Consider the following 20,044-nt stretch of genomic DNA (forward strand, 5'->3'; position numbering starts at 1 on the left):
CCTCTCCACCATCTCCCTGGGCACCTCAAGAAGGTATGAACATGGTGTTCCAGGGCCTTTCCCCCGCAGGAACCACCCACTCTCCTGGGGGAACAGTGAAAACTTCCGGGAGAAGAGAGAAGTCAGGTGTCAGGCCTCTACGAACTTCAGCTGGCTTTTCGGGCTCAAGGGAGGGAGGGCAAAGCAGGAAGGAGGGGTATGCGCTTGGGGAGAGCCAGCTGGTCCACCCCTAGCCGGAAACTGGGGGTGGAGAGGCGCCGGCCCGGCCCACACCAGTGTCCAAGCTCCAGACTGGGCCTGAGAGGCCGGCAAACCCCACCCCACTCCTCTGGCACCTCGTGGCCCAGGCGGGTTTGTTTATGAATCCAGCTCCCTCCACCCCCAGCCCGGCCCTCTGCCCGCCCTCAGGGTGGCCCCAGTACCGTGGGAGGGGGAAACTGGGCCAGCCCCCGCCGGCGCCCCTCCGGTCCCCTCCCCTTTCCTCCTCCAGCCTCTGCTGTGGGTTCCCCGGCAGGGCAGGTCCTTTTTATAGACCTGTTGAACCAGTCGGGGCCATTCTCCTTTCTGGGAGTGGCAAGCTGGGGGCGGTGCAGCTCTCTTCTCAGCTCTGGACTCTGGAGGGGTCTCAGGGCTTCTTCCCCAGGAGAGGAAGGAGAAAAGGAAACTGCTTCATTTTTGGTTAAAAGAGGAACTTTGGTTGTGTTTTGTTTTTAATGCTGAACTGCCACGCAGTACCCCAGTCACCTTGGGGGTGCAGAGGTCCGGGTGGCGGTGGCGATGGGGGTGACTGGTGAGGGTAACTTGGCAGTAAGCACAGGCTTCCTTCCAGGTCTGGTGAGCTGAGGAGCCTGAGGGGGTTGGATATTTGAGGGAGGGAAATGTTTTGATTATGTGTTTGTTTTAAGCTGGAGTCCCTAGGGGTCAGATTTAAATGTTCAGTGAAGCTCTCTGCTTGTTCACTGTGGGGTCCAGGCTCCTCTCTGAGCCTCCCTGGTGACTCCAGCTTGCCTCCTCTAGCTGTCAAGAACGCAGATGGATCGTGTCTCTCAGCAGTTTCTATTCCTCTTTCCCACCATGCCTGAAACCACCTCTGCTTTTATTTGCCAAAGGGTCTTCAAGCTGCAGGGACCATCAGCTGGGTTTACAGTCAGGCCTGTCTTCTTGCAGTCTTCTTCAGAAAAGAGAATATTCCAGAAGTTTGGGCCAGAGTTCAGCTCCAACAATAACTAAATTGTGTTCTTGACTATGCCTCCCAACTCTCAGACAAAAAACCCCTCCCCCGTTCCCACAGCCTTTCTTCCTCGTCCAGGGCCTTCAAGACCACCAGAGCCACCGACTGACTAGTTGCCGGACTGGACGACGGCCTTCCTAGTACCAGGTAGAGTCTAGGCAGGGATGAACCATGATGCATCTCAGATAAGGAAACAAAGCCGGCAAAGATGCAGAATGAGTCATTTTAAATAATAATAATAATAATAATAATAATAATAATAATAATAACAGTAAAGAATATCCGTAGCCTGTCCCGGATTTTTCATCAACAGATTCTGGGCTTCTCAAACAGAAAGAAACTACCTCTTGTTAGAGTTCTTTTCTTAGTTACTTGCCTTTGCAGGGTCCTGAAAAGACTGAAGGGCATGTTGTGGTGATCCATTTAGCTTCTCCAAGTCACCATTGCCTTGCAAATGACCTGAGCGTGCATGATGTGAAATATCTAGGATTGTTTTCCTGTTCAGAGAGCTAGAATGTAAAGGTTTATAAGACCGTTGAGACTTTATTTTCTTGTCAGGGACTATTTTTCTTTCCTACACTCCCTTATCCTGGAGAAGGTAGGACAGGTAAATGAAATTTTAGTCAGTGTGTTTTGTTCTTAACAGCTGTAGTTGAAAGCTTACTGAGAGGGAGGTTACAATGATGGTATAAAAGGAGAATTTTGAATCATTTGTGTCTTTTAATTTATAAAATGTTCCCGTTACCAGATTGCTAAGTGGGAAATTGTTAGAATCAAAGAGCAGCTTCAAAATCAGTTTCAACTTGTAAAAGGCAACCAACCGAAGGCTGAGAATCAATCCATGGCATTGTAATATCTGGAGACCTATTCAGGATTTTGGGGACTAGGCTTCCCCTTCCATTTATCAAGTATTTACTGGGTGTCAACTGTATCCCAGGCCTTGAGGATACAAAGTGAAAAGGTATCATCCCCGCCCTCAGACTGCTTTGTCTGATTGGAGGAGATGTGATATTTAGTTACCTCTAATGGATGTATGTAAAAAGAGCATGGTGGACAGAGTGAGTGTTCAGTAGCTGGGGGAGGTAGGACAGACTTCATTAGAGTTCGTTCTTATCAAAGATAAGAGTTATGGGGACTCCCCTGGTGGCGCAGTGGTTAAGAATCCGCCTGCCAATGCAGGGCACATGGTTCGAGCCCTGGTCCGGGAAGATCCCACATGCCGTGGAGCAACTAAGCCTGTGCGCCACAGCTACTGAGCCTGCACTCTAGAGCCTGCGAACCACAACTACTGAGCCCACATGCCACTACTGAAACCCACGTGCCTAGACCCTGTGCTCCACAACAAGAGAAGCCACCACAATGAGAAGCCCATGCACCGCAACAAAGAGTAACCCCCGCTCGCTGCAACTAGAGAACGCCTGCGCACAGCAACGAACACCCAACGCAGCCAAAAATAAATAAATTAATTAATTAATTAAAAAGAAAAAAGAAAATTTGTTCAGGTTTTCACAGATGAATTGGACACGATGGATCATGTCCATATGCTCTCAGGAACTATCAATAAACAGGCTTATGTTGAGGACATCCCTCACTAGCCAGGATCTGAATTCTGTCTTGTCCTGGAGAAGCAAGGAGAGAGTATTGTGAAAAGGATGGTGGCTCTTGAATTTCTGAGTCTAAATCTAGGCCTTTTTTCTCACTACCTGGAATAAAATCAAACCCTAGTCCCCATTTCAGGCTTAGACTAGCTTAGAATTGTTGGAAAAAACACAAGCGTTGAAACTAAACAGTCATAATTTAACTGAAGTATCTGAGCCTCAGGTTTCTCATCTGTAGAAGAGGATGACAATTTCTTAAATTGGTTGAAAGGATTAGACAGCACACGTGAAACGTTCAGAGGGCTGCTCTTCGGTGTTAGTTCCTCCTCCCTCCCCCCCAGCAAGTTTGGGTGTGGTCCTTTGCTAAATACACTAAACAGCTGTTGGAATCTCCAGAGCTTGGTTTACAAAGATGAGTAATACAGCTTCTTCCCTCCAGGAAGTTTCTTTCCTTCTGGAAGTTTCTTCTCTTCAATTTCTTCCCTTAGTGTTTCTTAAACTCTGATTTAGGGACTAATCACCTGAAAGAGCTATTTAAGAATGCATATTCTCATGACCCACCCCAGAGAATCTCATTTATTAGGTCTGAGATGGGGTCTAGGAATCCACCTTTTTAAAAAAGCAGTCCAGAGGATACAGATAAAGACTCTGATATTATATTTTGAGAAACTTTGACCTAGGGAGAGATGATATTAATGGAAATGTGATGTTTTATAAGAGTATGATACCATTTGAGCCGTCCTGGAAGTATGGGCAGGATTTTTTTCAGGAGTTAGAAGGTAACAATAAAAAGCTTTTTTAAAACTAAATAAACTTGGGACTTCCCTGGCCATCCAGTGGTTAAGACTCCGCCTTCCAATGCAGGGCGTGCATGTTCGATCTCTGGTCAGGGAACTAAGATCTCACATGCAGTGGGGTGTGGCCAAAAATTAAAAGAAGTATTTTTTTTATTAAGCCCATTTTCATAAATGGTTATACAAGGCATTGCTTTATTCACCTAAGAATTTATAGAAGACTTTTTGTGGGACTATTCTGGGTTGGAATCTGGCAGTACAACTCATTAGCTTTGTGATCTTGGGCAAGTTACTTCCCAGCCTCAATTTCTTCACTTATAAAATACATAATATCTCTAATACTAATATCTTCATTATGAGAATGACATAAGGAATGCAAGATGCCTAGCTGACCTAGGCACCTAACACTATAGGCTTTCACCTTCAGGCCTTGCCCAAAGCAGCAAGAGATCTCAGTTTTGGGGGAATCCAGACTTCAAAACGTGACACTATCAAGTGCTGAATTGCAGATAATGAAGTGCCAACATATAACATACAAATGAGAAAGAGAATGACCTTGTCGTGTTATTGACAAACCACCCAGGCTGCCTCCACCAAAACTAGGATACAGGAGAGGCAGAATGGGAGACCAGAAATTCAGGTGTCTCAGGAAAAATCTCCTTTAACCTTTGTAGTTGCAAAAAGCAGGAACTCTATCTTGCTAGCTTGCTTTTTGCTTAGACTGTATTTACAATTAAAGGGGGCGGGGGGAGGGGAAGTGGCTTACAGAATCTTGACTCTGGGAAGTTCTCCAACATGCTTTAGCCTTCAAAGGCAAGCTCTTGAGAAGTTAACCTGCCTTAAGTTAAGTAGCTAGCACCTCTGTCTGGGGGGAATTTAATAAAATGGCGTTTGCTGCAGTCACAAAGACCGTGCAAATTGGTCAGCACATTATTAACTGAATGTGTGAACACCCTCGCCAGATCTCGTTGCGCGTGTATCTACAGGGCTTACACCACATTCAGAGGCACCCGCTTGCCTGTCCGCCCACCCGGGGGAGAGTGAGACTTGAGAAGTACTTTTAAGAGCGGTTAAATTAAGACTCAAACGAGCCCTGGTGTCACGGCAGACCTACGCGCCGAGTAGCTCGGCCCTGACACTTGTTGAACTGCACGGTTCCGCTGAAGCGTTGCTACCTAATCACGGTGAAGACGTTCCCTGAGGAGGGCCAAAATGGCGACGGACTGCTCCTGGCACAGCCCTGTTCCCTCCGGCTCTAGTAACGCCCATTGGTTAAGTTGGAGGCGGTGCCAGGCTTCCCCCGCCGCCTCATTGGACTGAATGACTGAGGGAGACGCCAATTCTCCTCTGCCCACTCCAGGTTCCTGCCCTCAGAGCTCACGCGGCGTTCAATTGGCTTTTATTTATGTCAACTTGCGTCCTATCGTGTCTCTTTTCAGTGTTAATCCAATCATAACTTTCCTGGCTGCCCGCCTGATTTCTGACTGGTTTTGATCAGTTTCATCCTATCCCATTCCTGCCTACTTCTTACCTCCTCCCACCAGGACTTTGCCCAGGCACGTCCAGGGTTCTGGTTGGTTGTTGTTCTGTCATTCCAATGAAAGCTCTTCCTATCCCTACCTCTCAGGGAGCCCGCCTGGCAGTTGACTGGCTTCTTTTCAAGCCTATCACCTTTAGTTCCCGCCCACCTTCACTTCCTGCGTCTTTCATTGGCCTTTAAAACTGAGAGGGCGCTCTTTTTGGGCGGACACCTCGCACGCAACTTTGTCTTGCACGCCATAAGAGTGCAAGCGAGTCTTACCATTGGGCAATCTACCGGTCTTTCTTCTGCAAGTCCCTCCTTTCTCCCTCCCTCATTGGGCGGGGCAGCAGTGAAGGGGCGGGGCCTAGGCCGGGCTTGTGGCGCGCTGCTCCCTCCTCCTTACCCCCCCCCTCCCTGTCCGGTCCGGGTTCGCTTGCCTCGTCAGCGTCCGCGTTTTTCCTGGCCCCCCCCAACCCCCCCGGACAGGACCCCCTTGAGCTCGTCCCTCGGCTGCCACCATGAGCGGTAAGGATGAGTCCACTCCAAGCTTAGGGGTGGGAGGGGAGTGAGGGGGCGCGCGCGAGGGCCGACCGGGCGGTCCCCGCCGTAGGGGGGACGGGCGGGAGGCGGCGGCGGCGGCCTTGGTCCCGCCCGGGGCGGAGGGAAGGGAGGGAGAAGGGGCAGTGGCGGGGCCTCCGCGGAGGAGGGGGATGGGCCACCCGCCCCGGGGGAGGGGGCAGCGTGGCCTCGCCCGCCCCCTGCCCGCCCCGGCCACGGGGGACGGGCCTTACCCCCCACTACTCGGCCGCCCGCCTGAGGCTCCTCCTGCCGGGGGCTGGAGCCGCGGGGGCGGCCCGAGCAGTGCAGGCCCCGCCCGGGCCAACCGCCTCCCTGGTCCGCCCTCTGGTCGCCGCCGGCCTCAAGGCCCTCCCCCACCCCCCGGCCGTAGATTACCCCTCCCCCCCGCAAATTACCCCTCCCCCCTACCGTCCCGCCCTTTCCACGCCCCTCACCCCGAAACCGCCCTTTCCCTCTAGGGCCCGCCCTGTAGCCGCCCCGAAACGCCTGATTTCTAACCCCTGGACCTCTTTAGCCCCTTACTAGTATTCACAGATGTTTCCCCATTCAAACTTTTTATCTGTTCTTTTCCCCTTTCTCTTCCTTTCCTCTTGTTATTTTTTACACTTGAATTTTTCTTTTTCCCTATCTCCTTTGACCCTACTTTCAGCAAGCTTTCCATCTACCCACATGTTGTTTTGTGCCTTACCTATCCTTTTTTTCCCCAGGATACTTTTAAACTCTTTCAACATGCCCACCGACCTTCACATTTCCTATATCAAAAGCACCTTTTCAATGTTTTCTGAGTTTAATTTTGTGCAAGGGAGAGTTGAGGCCCAGTTTTGGCACCACCTAGCCTAGTTCACATCTACTGGTCCTACAACTGTTCCTTCTCCCCCAGTCCTTTTTTTTTTTTTTTTTTCTTCATACTGGCGCCTTTCACCTTCCTGTTAGTCATTTCTGTTTCATCATAGCCTCCTTTACCCTTCCTCACTTTACTCTTTTTCCTTTCTCCAACTTTAAGTTATTTTTAAATTCTTTTTAGACCAAGATCACTCCATGGATGAAATGACAGCTGTGGTGAAGATTGAAAAAGGAGTTGGTGGCAATAATGGGGGCAATGGTAATGGTGGTGGTGCCTTTTCTCAGGCTCGAAGCAGCAGCACAGGCAGTAGCAGCAGCAGTGGAGGAGGAGGAGGGCAGGTAAGTGAGGATCTGGACAGAGTGGGGAAGGTGTTGAGAGGATGTAAATATTCGTAGATGATTGTCTTACTTTTCATAGGAAAATTTTTAAGAAAGGGCTGAACTTTTATAGATAGGGAAGTAAGCACAGAGAGACAAGTAGCTTGGAGATCCCCCAAAATGAGAATTTCAGCAATATAGATAGGTCAGCTTTTTGTTTTTGTTTTTTTCTCCTTCTTTGCACTGTTTTGCTGTTTATATTTTGTGTACTACCCCCTGGGCTGACAGATGGGTGTCACTAAAGTAACTCCTTTCCTCTCCTTTATTTCTGGCCAGGAATCCCAGCCATCCCCTTTGGCCCTGCTGGCAGCAACTTGCAGCAGAATTGAGTCACCCAATGAAAACAGCAACAACTCCCAGGGCCCAAGCCAGTCAGGGGGCACAGGTGAGCTTGACCTCACAGCCACACAACTTTCCCAGGGTGCCAATGGCTGGCAGATCATCTCTTCCTCCTCTGGGGCTACCCCTACCTCGAAGGAACAGAGTGGCAGCAGTACCAATGGCAACAATGGCAGTGAGTCTTCCAAGAATCGCACGGTCTCTGGTGGGCAGTATGTTGTGGCTGCCACCTCCAACCTACAGAACCAGCAAGTCCTGACAGGACTGCCTGGAGTGATGCCTAATATTCAGTATCAAGTAATCCCACAGTTCCAGACCGTTGATGGGCAACAGCTGCAATTTGCTGCCACTGGGGCTCAAGTGCAGCAGGATGGTTCAGGTCAGATACAGATCATACCAGGTGCAAACCAACAGATCATCACAAATCGAGGAAGTGGAGGCAACATCATTGCTGCTATGCCAAACCTACTCCAGCAGGCTGTCCCCCTCCAAGGCCTGGCTAATAATGTACTCTCAGGACAGACTCAGTATGTGACCAATGTACCAGTGGCCCTGAATGGGAATATTACCTTGCTACCTGTCAACAGCGTTTCCGCAGCTACCTTGACTCCTAGCTCTCAGGCAGTCACGATCAGCAGCTCTGGGTCCCAGGAGAGTGGCTCACAGCCTGTCACCTCAGGGACTGCCATCAGTTCTGCCAGTTTGGTATCATCACAAGCCAGTTCCAGCTCCTTTTTCACCAATGCCAATAGCTACTCAACAACTACTACCACCAGCAACATGGGAATTATGAACTTTACCACCAGCGGATCAGCAGGGACCAACTCTCAAAGCCAGACACCACAGAGGGTCAGTGGGCTGCAGGGATCTGATGCTCTGAACATCCAGCAGAACCAGACATCTGGAGGCTCACTGCAAGCAAGTCAACAAAAAGAGGGAGAGCAAAACCAGCAGACGCAGCAACAACAACAAATTCTCATCCAGCCTCAGCTAGTTCAAGGGGGACAGGCCCTCCAGGCCCTCCAAGCAGCCCCACTGTCAGGGCAGACCTTTACAACTCAAGCTATCTCCCAGGAAACCCTCCAGAACCTTCAGCTTCAGGCTGTTCCAAACTCTGGCCCTATCATCATCCGGACACCAACAGTGGGGCCCAATGGACAGGTCAGTTGGCAGACTCTTCAGCTGCAGAACCTCCAAGTTCAGAACCCACAGGCCCAGACAATCACCTTGGCCCCAATGCAGGGTGTTTCCTTGGGGCAGACCAGCAGCAGCAGTACCACCCTTACACCTATTGCCTCAGCTGCCTCCATCCCTGCCGGCACAGTCACTGTGAATGCTGCTCAACTCTCCTCCATGCCTGGCCTCCAGACCATTAACCTCAGTGCATTGGGTGCTTCAGGAATCCAGGTGCACCAGCTTCCAAGTCTGCCCTTGGCTATAGCAAATGCCTCAGGTAAGGCTTGAAATCTTTTGTATTTATCTCCAGAGCTACCTAGCATCCTAGCTGAAACTATTGAGTCTAAAGAAGGGAGTAGAACCTCTTGAGGGTAACACTTTCTTGAGGGCAAGTCAATTAGAGAAATAGCAGTGATTCTAAGTCATTTGGAACTGACTTAATGGAATCTTTTTTTTTTCCTCAGTTAATCTGATGAGAAAGGAGCCCTTCTGGGCAGTGTCCCTGGGGTCTCTGTACTTCAGTGCCTTTGGTGCTACGGAACAAGGGTCGGCAAACTTTTTCTGTAAACTGTCAGACAGTAAATATTTTAGGCCTTGTGGGCCACATGTGGTTTCAGTTACATGTACTTTTTTGTTTGGTTTTTGCAACACTTTAAAAATATAAAACCATTCTTACCTTGAGGGCTTTATTTGGCCTGAGGGCTCACCCCTGCGGGATAGGAATTGATTATAAACTTAACCTATTTGTAGGGCAGTTATTAAATCATCAGATACTTCTCATGAACTGTAAGCAAGGGAAAAGTGATGGATTCCAAAGGACTTTTCAACAAAATAAGTTCCCTGGTTAATCTTTAGTTAACCAGAAGAGCGTACCCTCTGAGCAAGCAAGGTTTAATTTTTTCAACTCCTACTTACCCTGAAAGTACTTATGTGTATTTTTAACAAGCTTCATAGGTGATTCTTTTTTTTAAAAATTTATTTATTTTTTGTTTCTTAGGCTTCCGAGGTGATTCTGATACTTCCTAGATTAGAGAGCCACTTCCTAGTCTGCTTTGAAAGTAGTGTGTGGATGAGAAGGGAGGGGCGAGAAAGGGAGTGGGGCCCAGAATGGAGTTGGGGAGGTGGAGCTGAGAGGAGTTGGGAATAAGGAGAACTTTGAAGGGGAAAGAGTCGTCAGGGAAGAGGTATATATTGGAATGTATGTTGAATCAGTTGATGCTACTATTCAGTCATTTATTTTGAACTATGTTCACTAGTATTGGTTAATTTGAAATTTAAAACATTTATTTAAAAAGGTGAAAGTTTATTTAGAATTTATCATTTTAAATTCCATGGTGATGGAGCTAATCTTTAATAAAGCACATTAGGATACATACACATTTTTATATTCTGGCATGATATATACAAGTTATGATGGGAAATAGTTTAATACCACCGAACTTCTACTTCTTTTGGAATATGTGTGGGTTTATTAACTGTTTACTTTTATTATAGAGTTCTCATTGCGTTTAGACTGGTTCTTATGTAAGAGAGGATAACAAATAGGCAACCATATTTCCTGCCTTTTGCAGTTTAGGAAAATCTGTGCTGGGGAGGTCTGCTCAAGTTCCCTACTTTCTTACAGTCTTGTAGTGTGTTTAAAATTAGTACATTTTGAGCCTTAACAGACAGTAATTTTCTTAGTGAATTGGAGATCTTGGAATAGAAAGTTAGAGCTGGAAGGGACCTGAGAAAATCATCTCATACAGCTGCCTTATTTTCTAGATGAGTACTTTGAGATACTGGGAAGCACTTAAGTGATGAGACTACTTGCTGTTAGTTCTAGTCTGGGGCATTCATTACCTGTTAGTTTTAACTTGGGACATGAGAAATCCTTTAGACTGTTTAAAATGTTTCAGAAAAGATATTTTTGTTTCTTTGAAATTTAAGGCTCTAGAGCTGGCAAGTGTTTTATAGGCTAAAAATTATGGGAGTAGAAATGGGAAAAGTTTAATAAAAACTGAACCCAACAGCCTGGAAAATTAGACACTTTCTGGGTAATCTACATTTGTGTTTGTTTTCTCTTTGCTCTTAGGTTGTTGTATCCAGCAGTTTTGCTCTTCAAAGGAAAGCAAAACTGAGATTGTTCTAGTTAGTAATAATTTGGATCCTTGCAATTTTTAAAAGGTTTATAACTTCAGCTCTAAGGAACAGTTCTGAGACACTTTCATTGCTAAATCATGCTCTGGGGAAGTCTGCCATTTACTATGTCATAAGATAGGGCTACCTACCTAGCTGTTATTGATGGTCTCTGAGCTCTAGAAAATGCATGCCTTTTTGTAAGGTAGCAGCAGTTTGACATTCACTAAGGAGAGAATGAGGCTCTGAAAGGCCATTTTGTGTGAGTTGAGATTGCTTTATTAATAGTGGTTTCTGAAGATACATATTTCTTCCTTTCTGGTTAGTCATACTTGTGCAACATTTTTTTCCCCTTCAATTGATCTGACTTCAGCCTTAATGAAAGATAATAAAGTCATTTCCTGGAAGCTTAGTGCTCCTTAGCTGTTGTGTGGCTGCTACAAAGTGCCTCATGTATAGTTATTTCTGATATATGGTTTTTCTGGTATATAGTTATTTTATTAGAAAAACTCAACCTCTTGGCAGTATGATGTAGTGGAAAGAGCTTTGGATATCAAATCATGTTGTAAGATACAGAGAGGTAGGTAGATAGCACTCTGCAAAGTGAGACATTATTATTACATGGTTGTGGAAGACTGCAGCTTAGTATGTTTACTTTACTTTTTTTTTTTTTTTTTTTTTTTTTTGGCCACATTGCAGGGCTTGTGGGATCCTAGTTACCCGACCAGGGATCTAAGGAACCCATCCCCCCTCCTCCCCCCCGCCCCCGCCCCCGGCAGTGGAGGCGAGGAGTCCCAGCCACTGGACCGCCAGGGAATTCCCATATTTATTATTTTTAAAAAGTAACGTTTAAAAATCTTCTAAGCTCTCATTTTGACTTTCACTATGTTTGTTTGCTTGAATGTACAGGCAAAGGCACAAACTTAGAACCAAATAAGCCCGCCGTCTCTGTATTCCTGTTTTTCACAGCTCTGCCCCTGGTGGGTGGTGGTGAAGAAGGGACCACCCAGTAAACTGAGTTTAGTTTCCAGACAGTGAAATGATCTATGGGCTCTTAGTTTTTGTTGTTTTTTAAGTTAGAAGCTTTTTTTTTTTTTTTTTTAATCAACACCCTTTCTCCTTTATCAGCACCCTTTTTCCTTTCATTTTGTAGTCATACGCTCATAGATCTTGCTTTTTTTTTTTTTTTTTTTTTTTTAAGCTTAAAGCTTCAGATTTTTCTCAGCCACTACTAAATCCAGAAAACTCTTCCCCCAGGTTGAGGAGGGGCCTGGTTTTGAAAGACTTAGTTTGGATGACTTTGTGGGAGTTCTGCCTAATAAAGAGTGCAGGGGTGGGCTTTGGCAAGAGAATAGAGCACATTTCCTTGATGGCTATAATTCACTCAAGAAGCAAATTTCTGGCACTAAAAATAAAAATTTCACATCTGCTCAGTTTTATCGGGGTCAGGAAAATGTCTCCTCTTAGAAGTTAAGTTGAATGCGATACCAGAGTTGGTTTGCCAAGTGTCGCTAAACTTGGGGTCAGATTGCTGAGACCTAATTTGTTAAGAGAGTTGTATTTTAGACTAGTTCATTTGAACATTAGTGATAAGTAGGTTTAGATGATTTAAATGTGTTCAAAATTAACATTCTAGTGCAAAAGGTTATACAACAGAATTTTCTATTTTAAAATAATATACTTTTATCAAATATAAAATGTTTCTGCATCATTTGTTGTACCTAATATTATATTTGATTCTTAGTGTGATTTTTTAAGTGCTTTTTAAACGAGTTCAGTGTAAGTAGAAAAGGTCTCCTTTAAAACCTAGGTGCCTTGATTGATTTGAAAAGACTGAGAAGGCAGTCTTGAGACCTTTTCAATTGCTCCTATTTATTCATTCCAGTAGCTTTCTGTCAATGACGTCATTGTTAAATCCCGTTGCATTGTGTAATGTGGCCATTTTAGTTCTTAATTAAATAACGAGCACAAGGGTGCCTAGTGTTTCAGAAAAATTTAGTTATCTGTTCTCATATCTCCCTTTCCCTTTAATTGTTCTACTTTGTAAAGTAGCATATAAATGTTGGCACTAAAACTTTAGTTCTGCTCATTCCTTGCTTCTGATTGTTTTGTTTTCCCTCCTTGAAAATGTTTTAAATGTAAGATGAAAATCTGTAGAAAAGCTTTATTACATAATGCTTTGTAAGTTTCTGATTGGGTGTCTGTAAACATTAATAGATAATAATTAGTTGAAATTTTTCAATTTGCTGTTTAATTGAAAAACAGGCATATTTTTCATATTTCTTACAGAAGGGATATCACAATAGTACTATCCCTTTCTCTAACATTTAGCATTATTATGCAGGCCCTGGTGTTCTGAAGCATTATTTAAAAGGTATATGCCACACTATGATTACATTGTTAATACTATTCTAGGTTTTAAGAATTGGGCCCCTTAAAAGACCCTGAAAAAGTTTCTGAAGAAAGTTTTTTTCTTCAGAGTTGGTTGCAAATCTGGGCTGTAATTTGAATTTATACTTTTCATTCCAGTGTTTTTAATTTTAATTAATTATTTATTTATTTTAAAAATATTCATTTATTTATTTGGCTGCTCCAGGTCTTAGTTGCGGCACGCGGGATCTCTGTTGTGGTGTGCAGGATCTTTAGTTGCAGCATGTATGCGGGATCTAGTTCCCTGACCAGGGATCGAACTTGGGCCGCCTGCACTGGGAGCGTGGAGTCTTAACCACTGGACCACCAGGGAAGGCCCTCACTCCAGTGTGTTTTAAACTCTTGAGTGGCTTATGGAAACTGCATAGTATAACTTGTTTGACAAGTTGGGCGTGCCTGTCTAATTTACTATGAATCCTTCTCACCCTATATCTATGTGCAAAATAAATAATAATTTAATGATTTCAAAGAAGGGGTTAAAATATAAAATACCCAGGTCAAGACAAAGACTTGCCCTTTACAAGATGAGAGAACTCAGTTAAAAATCTACATCTCTGAAGGAATTCCCTGGTGGTCCAGTGGTTAGGACTCAGCTCTTTTCACTGCTATGGGCCTGGGTTCAGTCTCTGGTCAGGGAACTGAGATCCTGCAAGCCGCGCGGTGAGGCCAAAACAAAACAAAAACAAAACAAAAAATCTGCATCTCTGAAAAAAAATTTTTAAACGGTTTTCATAGGAAATCAAATATTTGCTGCAAATAATCTAAGTAAGGTTAAATGCTATTGAGATAGATCTTTTCAGATTATTCCATATGTTCTTCATTAACTTGACCCTGTTTGGATTGCTTAGAAGTGGGGGTGAGGATCCCCTCCAATTCCCTCCTTTTTTTAAAATATATTTATTTGGTTGTGCTGGGTCTTAGTTGCAGGAGGTGGGCTCCTTAGCTGCAGTTCGTGGGCTCCTTAGTTGCGGCATGCATGTGGGATCTAGTTCCCCAACCAGGGATCGAGCCTGGGCCCCCTGCATTGGGAGCATGGAGTCTTATCCACTGTGCCACCAAGGAAGTCCCTCCAGTACCCTCCTTTTGGAAACCTAAGGTGTAGAAAGATTCAGTGACTTGCCAAAGGTCAGTGACAAAATTTACAGAGTGATAGAGGTCTTCTGACTTCAGATGAGTATCCTTTCCACTACACTACTACTCTCTCTTTTTTTTTAAATAAATTTGTTTATTTTTGGCTGCGTTGGGTCTTTGTTGCTGCATGCGGGCTTTCTCTAGTTACGGTGAGCAGGAGCTACTCTTCGTTGTGGTGCGTGTGCTTCTCATTGCAGTGGCTTCTCTTGTTGCAGAGCGTGGGCTCTAGGCGCGCGGGCTTCAGTAGTTGTGGCTCGTGGGCTCTAGAGCGCAGACTCAGTAGTTGTGGCACACAGGCTTAGTTGCTCCACGGCATGTGGGATCTTCCCGGACCAGGGCTCGAACCCGTGTCCCCTGCATTGGCAGGTGGATTCTTAACCACTGCGCCACCAGGGAAGTCCAAAGTTTAGCAAAATTTATTGAGCATTTATTGTGTGTCAGATGTGTTAGGCTCTTGGAATTCATTGAAACAGATATGTTCCCGTGCCTTCTTGGAGCTCCAGTTGCTGTTGCGTTATAGTTACCTACACTTAGTGCATTTCGGGGAGGGGGGAACCAGTTTTCACACAACTAATCCTGAGGATTGCACCAAAATATATTAAATAATAGGGTCCCACAGTATTTTGGATTTATATTATAGTCTCGTTGTACTGTGTTATATATTGTCAGGTTATTTATTTTTAATTAAAAATGCTGTCATGGACTTCCCTGGTGGCGCAGTGGTTAAGAATCCACCTGCCAGTGCAGGGGACACGGGTTCGAGCCCTGGTCCGGGAAGATCCCACATGCCGCGGAGCAGCTAAGCCCGTGCGCCACAACTACTGAGCCTGCGCTCTAGAGCCCGTGAGACACAACTACTGAGCCCGCATGCCTAGAGCCCGTGCTCCGCAACAAGAGAAGCCACCGCAATGAAGAGTAGCCCCCGCTCACCGCAACTAGAGAAAAGCCCATGCACAGCAACAAAGACCCAACGCAGCCAAAAATAAAATAAATAAATTTATTTTAAAAAATAAATAAAAAGGCTGTCATGTCCTTTAATACTTAATTGTTTTTACTTTTACTTATAATTTTGGCTCAAGTTTGTAAAAGAAGATGCATGGAAAGAGGGAAGAGATTTGTATATATATTGTGATGTACTTAATGATATTTTTGCTTGGTTGCTGTTAAATCCCTAGCATTTATGTAGTTTTAGAAAAAATTGATTAAAACGAAAGAATATGAAAAGTAATATAGATTTTTTTTTTATATAGATATTTTTAAATAAGTATTTTTAATTGTGGTAAAAACCACATAACATAAAATGTACCATCTTAACCATTTTTAAGTGTACAGGTCAGTGATATTAAGTATATTCACATTGATATGCAACAGATCTCCAGAACTTTTTCATCTTACAAAACTGAAACACTATCTATACCTATTAAAATCCTATTTCCCCCTCTTCCCAGCGCCTTGCAGCCATTATTCTACTTTGTATTTCTATGAATTTGACTACTTTAGATATCTCGTGTAAGTGGAATCATAGGGTATTTGTCTTTTTGCAACAGGCTTATTTCATCTAGCATAATGTCTTGTAAGCTCATCCATATTGTAGCATGTGACAGGATTTCCTTCCTTTTTAATGCTGAATAATATTCCATTGTATGTATATACTACATTTTCTTTATCCGTTCATCTGTGATGGCCATTTGGCTTTCTTTGACCTCTTGGCAATTGTGAATAGTGTGGCTGTGAACTTGGGTGTGCAAATATCTCTTTGAGATCCTGCTTTCAGTTCTTTTGGATATGTACCCAGAAGTAGGATTGCTGGATCATATGGTAATTCTATTTTTTTTTAATTTTTAGTTTTTTCATTTATTTATTTATTTCTGGCCATGCTGTGCGGCTTGCGGGGATCTCAGTTCCGCGACCAGTGATTGAACCTGGGCCCCGGCAGTAAAAGTGCCAAGTCCTAACCAGTGGAACGTCAGGGAACTCCCAAGTAATTCTGTTTTTAATTTTTTGAGGAAATATATTTTGTAGCTTTGCTTTTAGCTTCTATAAACAAAGATTTTAAAAAACTACGTTTCCATACTATGTTTTCAGTTAGAACTACATTTTAAGCTTTTTTGTCTGATTATAAGATTATTTCCAGATAAGATTATTTCCAGATTTCCTGTAAGATTATTTCCAGATTTCCTAATCTAATGGAGCAAGATCATTAATACACTATAGCTGATATCCAGCTGCTTTTACATTATTTAAATATGGATATTTGTAATGTAAGATGCTTAAAATGGAGCTCAAGGATTGAGATTTGAGACAGGAATTATTACCGTTTAGGATTGCACATGAAGAATTGTTAATGATAAGGAATTCCCTGGCGGTCCAGTGGTTAGGACTCCAAGCTTCCACTGCAGGGGGCCCTGGTTTGATCCCTGGTCGGGGAACTAATATCCCACAAGCTGTGTGGCACGGCAAAAAAAAAAGGAAAAAAAATTGTCATGATATACAATGTTTTTTTTTTAAATTAATTTTATTATTTTAATAAATTTATTTTTGGCTGCATTGGGTCTGTTACTGCGCGCGGGCTCTCTCTAGTTGTGGCGAGCGGGAGCTACTCTTCATTGCAGTGCGCAAGCTTCTCATTGCAGTGGCTTCTCTTGTTGTGGAGCACAGGCTCTAGGTGTGCGGGCTTAGTAGTTGTGGCTCGCGGGCTCTAGAGCACAGGCTCAATAGTTGTGGCGCACGGGTTTAGTTGTTCCGTGGCATGTGGGATCTTCCCAGACCAGGGATCGAACCCATGTCCCCTGCATTGGCAGGGGGATTCTTAACCACTGTGCCACCAGTGAAGTCCTAATTTTATTATTTTTTTAATACAGCAGGTACAATGTTGTTTTTTTCTTTTTTAAAGGGAAATTGAGGCTGGATTGTGAAGGGTCTTTTATTATGCATTTCTTTTTAATATTTATTTTATTTATTTATTATTTTTGGCCGTGTTGGGTCTTTGCTGCTACATGCGAGCTTTCTCTAGTTTCCCGAGCGGGGGCTACTCTTCGTTGAGGTGCGCAGGCTTCTCATTGTGGTGGCTTCTCTTGTTGCGGAGCACGGGCTTTAGGCACGTGAGCTTCAGTAGTTGTGGCACGCAGGCTCTAGAGCGCAGGCTCGGTAGTTGTGGCGCATTGGCTTAGTTGCTTTGCGGCATGTGGGATCTTCCTGGACCAGGGCTTGAACCTGTGTCCCCTGCATTGGCAGGTGGATTCTCAACCACTGCACCACCAGGGAAGTCCCCACGTTGTACTATTTTTAACTGAAATGTGAAATTCAGATGCATCCAGACTTAAATTACTAATGGTTCTTTGATTTATTCCTGAAAACATTCTGATGAATAATTGACTTAAGTCTTAAAATTTTATTGCAATAACCAGAATGGAGACATTATAAAATATTATCATATTACATTATCTAGATGGGTTTTACCATAAAAATTTAAGAAATAGGCATTTAAACTTTAAGAAATAGGCACATGTAAGAGGGGTTACATGAAATAGGCACTTTCATTTCCCGTACTTCTTTCTTAGTATTGAAAATTTTTACTCCATGGACTGTTTGGTTTTAATCATTGCTTTGCTTGCAAAGGAGTTTGATGCTGTTTAAAAGTGGTGCCACCCAAGAAATTTGTCCCTTTCCAAAAAGCTAAGGATCAAACTTACAACAAACTTTTCATTTTGTTTAGCTCCATAAAGGCTCAGTATTATAGATAGTATTGTCCAGAATGATTCTCTTAATGAGAATGTTACTGAAGGACTACTAATGTTGCATCATCTGAAGACCCCCAGGTATCCCAGGACCACAGTAGCGGATGGTTTGGAGATACCTGGCATTGTGCTCAGCATGCTCTACAATATTGTACCTAGAGGAAACAAAAATATAAAGGTTATGTTTGGAAAACATGAGCTTCTGTTCAGAAGTCAAGTTCTGAGGCTTTTCTAATTCTGGTTCAAAACCACCATCAGGCCCATGCAGCTGCCTTCTGAAACCTGAAATGGAGGCTGAAAATGAAAGCTACTGCTGCACGTGAATGGTTCTGTTTATAAGTGAGTCATATTGTGTCATGTCTCCTGTTTTCTTATACCACCTCCACACCACCCCCATTTCTATTCCCAACCTCCCGTGAGATGTTGGTACTATGAACAAACACGGGCACTTGCTAAAGAGTACTGGTTTTTTTTTTTTCCTGTTTGCTATGCTGCTGTTAGGAGGGAAAATGAAATGACTCTTTGAAAGTACAATATAAAAATCCACAAAATTGTTGGGAGATTGGGAACAGTTGTTGGGAAAAGTTTTTCTACTTGGTTAGTGCTCTTCTGGATGGGAAGTTATAGATGACGGACTGTAAGTGGGATCTTAAAGCCAAAATACTGCGGTTTGTTTTTTGTTTTAAATACTGTTTTTGCAGATGAACAAGTCTCACATCCTGTGTAGTATAAGATTGAACAGTTTAGCTGGATGAAATAACTCCAGCTCTGAAACTAGCAGTAATTGAAAATCCTTTGTGAAAGAAAAAGAAAGTTTGTCCTGAATGAGATATTCAGTATGGACAGGGGAGTGATACACTAGGATCCAAATCATAACTTTGCTTCTTACTGGCTATGTGACTTAGGGGAAGTTCTTCATCCTCTATGAGCTGAGGTTTTTTGTTTTTTTTTTTTTAATTTTACTTATTTATTTATTTATTTTTGGCTGTGTTGGGTCTTCGTTTCTGTGCGAGGGCCCTCTCCAGTTGCGGCGAGCGGGGGCCACTCCTCATCGCGGTGCGCGGGCCTCTCACCATCATGGCCTCTCTTGTTGCGGAGCACAAGCTCCAGATGCGCAGCCTCAGTAGTTGTGGCTCACGGGCCCAGCCGCTCCGCGGCATGTGGGATCCTCCCAGACCAGGCAGGGTTCGAACCCGTGTCCCCTGCATTGGCAGGCAGACTCTCAACCACTGCGCCACCAGGGAAGCCCGAGCTGAGGTTTCTTTATCTGTAAAAGAGAGTTAGTTAGTATTAATATTTACCCCCATGGGATTATTAGGATTAAATGAGGTAGAGAACATGTGAGAGCACATAATAGGTTCTCAACACATATTAGTGCCCACCTCCCAATAAAAGTTCTGTCTTCCCATCCATTTAAAAGTAGGATTTTAATCACTTAGTTGAAGGCAGCTCTTTCAAGTTGTTGTGTCTAGACCTTCACGTTCTTTCTCACCCATTATGTTTCTTGTCCATTGGTGTAGTCATTGAACTACCACAACTGCCAAAGGAAGTAAATTCCAACCAGTATGCTTTGTTCTTTCATAAACCATTCTAGTAAAAACAGTAGTTGACAGTAGAGGTTTTTAGGATTACCCGTGGATTTTCTGTTTCTTCATCTCTCTTTGGCCTGGTTATGAACTTGGTGCAGACTGTTTGCTAGAAAAACATTCTTCTTGATGAACACTTTGTTGACACTCCATATAATGATAATTAGGTTTCTCAGTTTCTGTTTCAATGAATCATTTTTCTGTCCCTGTTTTCTTAAGAGTTGTTTGGTTTTCTGTACATTAAAACAATTTTATTTTTTTCTTTTACCTTTCTAGAACTTGATTTTACTCAATCACTGTTTTACTTCCTTTTGTAATCTCAGCTAATTCCTGTCTCACGTATCTCACCCTCACCCCCCGAGAAAAAACTCAACACTTCAAAAATGGTTGTGAAATAATTTAAGACATCTAGGCAGGTGTGAAGGATAATACAATGGATATTCTTTTACCCATATCCCAGTTCACAAAATGGTACATTATAAATATTATTAAAGCTCACAAAATTTGTCTGCCCTCCTAAAATTTTTTAAAATTGCTGCTGAACTGTGTGTTTTATCAAGTAATGGTTGTTCTGGTTGTGTA

The 20,044-nt window shown here is 43.7% G+C and overlaps 1 protein-coding gene across 1 annotated transcript in view; it reads left to right on the forward strand.

The window, feature by feature from the left end:
• The first annotated feature begins 5,562 nt into the window (after positions 1-5,562).
• Positions 5,563-20,044, forward strand: part of SP1 (Sp1 transcription factor) — a 41,907-nt gene continuing 27,425 nt past the window's right edge. The window contains exons 1-3 of the mRNA XM_036865583.1: positions 5,563-5,670; positions 6,749-6,906; positions 7,222-8,737. Of these exons, the coding sequence (XP_036721478.1) occupies positions 5,664-5,670; positions 6,749-6,906; positions 7,222-8,737 (1,681 nt within the window). The 5' untranslated portion in view covers positions 5,563-5,663. The remainder of the gene's footprint in view (positions 5,671-6,748; positions 6,907-7,221; positions 8,738-20,044) is intronic.

Source organism: Balaenoptera musculus, chromosome 10, assembly GCF_009873245.2.
Source record: "Balaenoptera musculus isolate JJ_BM4_2016_0621 chromosome 10, mBalMus1.pri.v3, whole genome shotgun sequence".
Classification (NCBI taxonomy): domain Eukaryota; kingdom Metazoa; phylum Chordata; class Mammalia; order Artiodactyla; family Balaenopteridae; genus Balaenoptera; species Balaenoptera musculus.